Source organism: Mastigoproctus giganteus, chromosome 11 (genome assembly GCF_048544385.1).
Source record: "Mastigoproctus giganteus isolate SK-2022 chromosome 11, ASM4854438v1, whole genome shotgun sequence".
In the NCBI taxonomy this organism is placed as follows: domain Eukaryota; kingdom Metazoa; phylum Arthropoda; class Arachnida; order Uropygi; family Thelyphonidae; genus Mastigoproctus; species Mastigoproctus giganteus.
The window spans coordinates 59,393,922-59,402,172 of NC_143585.1; the positions used below are offsets into that span (position 1 = coordinate 59,393,922).

At 36.6% G+C, this 8,251-nt stretch overlaps 1 protein-coding gene and 1 pseudogene across 1 annotated transcript in view; one reads left to right on the forward strand and one right to left on the reverse strand.

Annotated features, from left to right (window-relative positions):
* Positions 1-8,251, forward strand: part of LOC150078034 (gem-associated protein 5-like) — a 155,742-nt gene extending 147,491 nt beyond the window's left edge. Inside the window, exon 9 of the mRNA XM_090384436.1 lies at positions 8,167-8,251. Coding sequence (XP_090240562.1) covers positions 8,167-8,251 — 85 coding nt within the window. The remainder of the gene's footprint in view (positions 1-8,166) is intronic.
* LOC150078035 (U2 spliceosomal RNA) lies at positions 4,981-5,134 on the reverse strand (annotated as a pseudogene).

Sequence of the window (8,251 nt, forward strand, 5' to 3'; positions counted from 1 at the left end):
GACACCTTTCCGAACCCGTATCACATACTATGGGAGGTATTTAGATGATGTTCTAGTTATTACCGATAGTAATACTATCCAAGACATTTTACATTCGTTTAATAATATTCATTCTAGACTCAAATTTACATTGGAAAGGGAGGCTACGGATACTAAGTCATTAAACTTTCTAAATTTCACGCTTACCCGGGATACGAATAAAATACAATTTAGCATCTATCGAAAACCTACAAACACCGGTATGCTTCTACATTATAATAGCTATCACCCGTTCACCTACAAAAGATCGATTATCTTTAATCAATTTCTTAATGCCTATAAATATTCAACGACGGAATCTGCTTTGGACTCAGAAATACAAATATTAACTAGCAGATTCTTAAACAGGGGTTATTCCATTACCACAATAAACCGAATTAGGGTACAAGCTTAGGATAGGATACAAAATACTACACCAATCAACACTAGTAATATCAAAAAATACTTTATTTCTGTCCCATATGTTGAACAGTGGCACAAACAGCTTAACAGATTCTTTAAAGATACCGAATTTAAAATTGTAGCTAGGCCAATACGGAAGTTACACACTATACTGAAAATCGCTCGGTTCTTTCAGCGTTCGCAACACAAATTAATGATCTGGTATACAACATTTCTTGCGGTGATTGCGACTCGTCTTATCAGGGTTTGACCCGATTTTCTTTTAATATTCGTGTAAATCAACATGAAGCCTCAGTTCGTGCTTCTCGTTCAGCAGCGTCAGAATTAGCCTTTCGTGCCATTAACGAAAAACATACTTTTTTATTTAACGAAGCCAAAATACTTAATGTTCAACGTAATTATGCGCGACTATTAATTGCAGAAACCGTTGAAATTAAATTACACGAGAATTCTGTTAATGTTCGGCGGCCATATTTGATCTCTGATGCGTGGACCTTTACGCGCATGCGCGAAGACAAATAATCTCTATTTAAGTATCAGGTTTAACCCGATTCGGTAATTTTCATTCCTGTGATCACGACATACGGTCGAAAAGCGTTGTCAGCTTCAGGAAGGAAAATCGTTTTGAATATTTTCGTTAGATTCTTTTAATTGCGTTTATTTGATTTTTAATTGTTTTAAATTGATTTGAATTGTGTTAAATAGATTATTTAATTATTTATATTTTACTCTAATGTACCGGTAAGTTGTCGATTTTTTTCGTTTTTTCCATTTTAATTTCTGGAGGGTATCATACGGAAGTGTTCTACGCACTATATTGAGGTAAACTCCTATTATTATTATTTTACTAATTTATCTTTTTGTAAATTGATATGCTTAAAAAAGTGATAAATCTACCGTTTTGCAGTGTAAAACAGACTTTTTCGAGTGTGTTAACGAAAACAAAAATTACTTTCAGTCCAGAGGTCTATGCTTTTAGTTATTTTAAATGTATGCAGGACAGTTTCAACTAATGCAATGGTGTTGGCAGACTACTTACCATTGGACTTATGCATTATATCTAGGGCACTTTGCTACTATAACAAAAAAAGGTACAATTGTTTCTTTTATGAATATTACTTTTGATAATGCTACTGATTTGACTAAGGCCAAGAAGGATATTTTAAATCAATTGGTTATGAAATGGCAACTGGGGAAGTGATGAGATTGTTTATCCCCAGGGTCACTTTTAATTTTGATAATAAGGATAATAAATGGTTTTTTCCAGTAATGGAATTGTCATATGTCCTGACTGGCCATGGTTCCTTGAATTTTAAGTTATACTATTTTGGCCTTGTAAATTCTCCTTTGTGTAGTTGTGGTCAGTCTGAGACATGGTATCATATTTTATACAAGTGGAATTTTAATTTGTATTCTGAACAAAGAGGAAAGTTATTATTACATATTGAAGATTTTAGATTTGGTAATGAAAGTAATTATCTTGTTAATCAGATGAGATTTAATTTATTGCAAGGGTTCTGTGTAACTATTTTTCGGCGGTGTAGAATTGGGTAAGCCTTATTACAGACCATTAAACATAAGATAAATTTAGAGGGTCATTTATCCACTATTTTTTTATTTTTTATCTATTTTATTTTACTTTTTTTTCTAGCATCCAGGCTAGGATACTGGGGGTGTGATTGCTGGCACCCACCAGTATAGTGTTTTCTCTGGTGGGTGCAGTTTTTTTTTATTTTTTTATTATTATTATTTATTTATTTATTTTTTTTTGCAGGCTCCTAGGTTGGGTATCCTGGGGGCAGGACTGCTGGCTCCGACTGGTAAAACACTTCCTCTGGTGGGTGCAGGATTTTGTGCTTTACACAGTAAGATAAGATACACTTTCAGGCATTTTCCTTTTTCTGGAGATTTTACCCAAATACAATATATACAGGTGGAGATAGGCGAGAGCCTGGAAGCCACCAATGACACGGACACACACAAACACATATACAAAGGGTACTAGGAAAGTTTTGCAATACAGCTTTGTTTATTTAATTTTTTCAAAGTAATTTCCTCTACATTCAATACATCTCTCCATCCTCCGAAACCAATCTTTAAACCAGTTCTGCCAAGTTTCACTAGGGAGTAAAGCACACTCGTTGTCCCAAGCCCGTAGAAGGTCCTCATCACTGGAAAACCGCCTCCCTTTTAGCTTCCTTTTCACATGTGGGAACAGTGCAAAGTCGCAGGGAGCAAGGTCTGGACTGTAGGGAGGGTGCTCGAGAAGTTTCAGTCCTGTCGTGGTCAAATATTCGGTGCAGGCTTTGGCACGGTGAGCTGGAGCATTTCGTGATGGAGGTACCAGGTGTCCATTCTTGACTTTGGCCGCAGGTTCTTCATAGATCCAATGACTTTAGGCAGGCATTGTTCAGTATACCACTTAGCTGTGACTGTCTTCTGTGTGTCCAAAACGACACGTTCCACAATTCCACTCGATTTGAAAAATACAGCTATCATTTTCTTCTTTACAGATCGGGATTTTCTGACAATTACGGGTGTGTCGTCATCATCAAAGACCCAAACTTTGTTTTGAGCCTTGGTCGGCAGATCGTAATAGTACAGCCAAGTCTCGTCACCTGTCATGATGTTGTTCACATACTGAGATTGTCCCTTATCAAACTTTTTTAACATCTCCCGGCACCAAGTCACACGTCGTGTCATCTGCTCTTCAGTCAGTTGATGCGGCACCCAGAGAGAACAAAGTTTCTTCACGTGCAAATGATCTTGCAGAATCGAACGAATTGCTGGTGCATTTAGGCCCAAAGTATCCTCTATCTGTTGGTAGGTCACTCGCCTGTTTTCGTCAAGCATTTTCCTCACAGCAGTAACGTTTTCCTCCGTAACTGACGTTCGTGGCCTTCCCGGCCTCTCAGAATCCTCCAGAGTGAAATTTCCCCTTTGGAATTCTCTATACCACCTGAATATCGTTGTACGATGTGGACAATCATCATCTAGTGCAAGAGTCATTTCTTCTAAGCACTGGTCTATGGTTAAACCACGCACGAAATTGTACCGCAAAACTGTCCTTATCTTATTTCGTGACCACGATGCCATCGCAAGAACTTTACACTCTCACTACTAATGAATAACTGAGCCCATCGACTTGGCGCGGCGGCTACTATGCACGTATGAACATGTCTCAACATGCAGCAACAAGCAGCTTCCTGTGATTCATTGTTGCGTCATATTGCAAAACTTTCCTAGTACCCTTTGTATATATATATATATATATATATATCCTTTCTATACATATTGTACTTTCCATATTCAAATTCTGCATCCCTTATATCTGAGTGACACCACATCTCTGATATCCCAACAATGTCTACATTTTATGTCTTGAACAGCAATTCAAATTCATTTTAAGTGTGCTCCTAGTATTGGTGTACATGCAAGTATACATGCACCTGTTCTTACTCTTAGTTACCATAACACAGCCCATGTATTTTTGTTCCATGATGACTGCCAGCAGTCCTTGAAATCCCTAGCATCTTATTTTCCAGGCTGCTGCTTGTTCCATTAAAAGCAGTGCAAAAATCACTTTCACGTCTGCCTGTGGCTATTGTTACTCTTTTCGTCTGTGTATCCCACCAATCTAGCAGTTTTCCAACCCACCTAACACTACCTTGATAGCATCAGCAAATATTTTGCACCCTTTCTATTTAAATGTACCCCATCCCTGTAGAAGCAGTTTCTCCTGTCAACAAACACAGACCAGGCTGAAAAAAATTATACCCCTTGAGCCTTGCACAATCTCTCCAGGGCCGAATTGATTGACAGGGCTCTCATCATATACTCCCTCCTATCGTGTCTGGACAGAATTGCAGACACTTTCACATTCAACCCTAACTCGCAACTTTTTTTCAACATTGACCAGTACTTGTTGAGTAACTCTGCAGATCTCTTACTCTTAATGTCATTAGTTCCAACGTGTACAAAAATATCACCTTTTGTGCCCTGAAAAGATGATATCTGCTCTACAACGTCATCAACTTTTGCCCCTGGCAGACATACCTTGGTCCTGTTCCACCTATCTTTCTTACATATTATATTCCCCGTTTCCCTGACAATAGAGTCATCAACAATAATTAGTTCCTTTGGGACCAGCATATTCTTTTCTCGGTAGTCTGTGATCTTTGCTTTGCAGCTCTGGTCTGGGTCATGATTTCTGTTTAAATATAATTTAATTAACAATGAAATTTAATAAGAATAATATTTTTGATTAATTGATAATACTATAATAAGGTAACAAATACACTGCTTCGTATTACGCTATCTAGTTTTACTTTATACCTTCGCTATCAGTTTGAGATATATATACGTTAAGCTATCTCTTATCGACTACGATGTGGTGACCAGTTCAACAATATTGGTGCCAACACTGGGAGTCATAACTTCCAAAAATCGCCGGTTAAATTCAAAATAAAAAGCTGACGAACGCTACTAAACCTATTTAATATCTCCGTAAAACATAATTTACTATGTTAAATAACGAAGAATATGTTAAAGATTAAAAAATTCTTATCCCTTTACAGCAGCCCCGCCTTTCAAAAATCAGTTTAATATCTTGAGTCCCGATGGGGCCCGTATCAGATAGGCTGATGAGAACAGATACTACACTTTGATCTTAGCCAAAAGGCCGAGAAGCGATACCCAACACTGTCTGCCCAAATGCACCCTTTCTATTTGAGTGTATCCAATAGCTGTAGAAGCAGTCTCTCCTGTTAACAAACACAGATCATACTGAGAAAAATTCTGCCCCATGAGCCTTTCACGGTTCCTCCAAGGCTGAATTGATCGACAAGGCTCTTGACATTACTCCCACTTATTATGTCTGGGCAGAATTGCAGACACTTTCAAATTTAACCCTGACTTGTGACTTTTTTCAACATTGTCATCTACTTTTTAAGATGCTGGTTGTGAATGTCTTATTTTGGGTGACTTTATCTGTCCCAGGTTGGAATAACTGGGAGGGAAACTCACAGTGGGAAGAATATTTTTAAATACACTAGATGATTATAATTTGTATTAGCATACTAGAAAAAGTATTAGGGGTGAGAATATGGTCAAATAAAGCAGAAAAAGATAGTATGGGACAGCTACAGAGTAATGAAAAGTACTGAAGCCTACAACAGGTACAAGTCGATCTTTAATATTACCACAAATAAGGTCAGGGAGGCCAAGGCTGCATATGAAAAAGCATTAGCTAAGAACACAAAGAATGGAGACAGTTAATCAAATTGGACCCTTGTGCACTGGGTGTAGGAAAGTCTTAGAGACAACTCAGCTGATGTTGTGGATGAATTGAATAAGTACTTTGCATCTTTCTTTACTGACATTTTGAAGAAAGTTCTCTTGAAAATTAGTAACTAAGTTGTTCTTTTAGCAGTGTAGTGCAGAAGTAAATTATGATGGAGAATAGTGAAAATCTAAATATTTCAACCTGTGTAGAGTGTAATCATCTGTCTTTAATTTTTTTAAAGGAATACAAAGAATTCTCAAAGGTTTTGTGGTACTTCATCTACCACTTCTTCAGTAAATGAAAGGCGCCTCCGTAGCCAGGTGGGAAGGAGCAACAGTGCGTAGCACACGCTTCTTGATGTAGACCGGGGTTCGAGCCCGTCACCACCAAATACGGAAAGGTCAGGGAAGGACAACCGCATATCCCGGAGCAATAGGGCCTTAGTTGCTAATGCTCCTAAAAACCAAATAACTAACTAACTTCAGTAAATGAATTTTCATCCTTATTACATTTCAACTTCCCACTCACACACTCACTATAATGAGGACAGTAATTCAGTCACTAAAGGTGTGGTACAAGAAATACCACAAAACATCTCAGGATTATTATCTCTGTTTCCTTCAGGAATTTGACAGAGTTCACTATGTGCTTAGATTTTTACTATTCTCCAAAATAATAACTGCACCGCATTTTATTACAGTAAAAATACAGAATCACTACTTTTAACATAGGAAATTTAGGACAATGCTAATTTTTGTTCAAATAGTATATCATGGTTTGTTTGTTTGTTATTTGGTTTTTAGGAGCATTAGCAACTAAGGCCATATTCCCTGACCTTTCCGCATCCTCCATATTTGGTGGGAACGGGCTCGAACCTCGGTCTAATCAAGAAGTGTGTGCTACGCACTGCTGCTCCTGCCCACCTGGCTAGGGAGGCGCTTGTATATCATGGAATATTATTATTGCAAAATATGTTCAGGATAGTAAATATTTGCAAAAAATTTAACCATCAAATGATACATAAGATTTTTCAATTGAAGGTTATTTATTAGTGTCATTAATGATTCTGATTCAGTTGTGATTGTTCTAAGTTTACTACACATCATTATCATGATTTAGGAATATTCACGAAAAACTTTTTTTTTTTTTTTTTTTTTTTTTTTACAATGTTTGATTGTAGCAGAATCACAGTCACTATATCCAATACTGTCAGCTTCAACTTGGTTTTTTTTTTTTTTTTTCCCATCTTCAGAATTATTTATTTCCAGGAGTGTCAAAAGCCAGCATAAGCTTTTGGAAAAGCAGTCTCACTAAGCTAATTTCCCCTTTTTCTGTAACTTTCATCAATAGTCCCCTCCCACTCATTCTCTGGGCCTAAAATAGCTGAGCCCCCCCACTTCCCGTATTTAGTTTGTAATTTTACACATTCGTTAATCCACTCTAACAGTTGCTTGACTCTCAGCACTAAGTCACCTTTTACAGTGTGATACAGCAACCACATTATTACATGGGAACATTGAACTCCATAATCAAAGCTTGATATGGAAATAAAGATCTGAATAAAATAACTGATAATAACACAGTGAACAAGTCTACCACACTCTGAAATTGTGACTAGAGTGATTCCATGGTTGGCTGTTGTCATCTGATCAGTTTGCACACAAATTACTTAGACTGCTGGCCCACAGTTCATTGGAAATCATTTATAAACTGTGAGTTAGTTTGCACTGGGAGTGCTATGTTCCTGTGTGTTCAAATACCAATCACGAGAAGCAGGTTTAAATATATGGATGGTGGATGGCTATGTCATCCACATGATGACTGAATGGAGGATCACAAATTTCCGATGCAAGGATCCAAAAACTAAGTGCATTTAAGCTGGTAACTAGGCAGGTTATCTCCCACTTGCAGAAAGTCTGTTTGAATGTCCTCTCTTGTCTTGAATAAAGCATTTTGCTCATTTTTTTTAAAATGCTATGCTAAGCTAAGTTTAAAAATCAGAATGTAGCTATTCAATTTTCATTTACTGAATCCTGTATTTCATGTATTGATCGCTTTGTAAAAAAAGGTAATTTTCACAACATATTCCCTTGGAAGATATAACAGAAATTACATTTAGAGTAAATTAAAGAAAAAAAAAATTCCACTTTATCTGTCATTTAGTATTTGAGAATTTTACATCACATACATGGTTAGTGTTTCATAAACATTTCAAATGATTTACTTATTTTTGAATTGCCTTGTATATATTTGCCTGCATTTTATTTTATTTATCTTTTTTTTTTTTTTTTTTTTTCCGAAACATTTCAAATGATTTACTTATTTTTGAATTGCCTTGTACATATTTGCCTGCATTTTATTTTATTTATCTTTTTCTTTTTTTTTGCATTTTCATAGTAAATGTTTTTGTGATACCTAAGCACTTTTCTTTCTGATTTTAGACCCCCAGCTATTTCAAGTACTTACCATAAACAAACTGTATACACTGTAACATGGGGACCTATTCCATCCAGCAGTAGTGAGTAA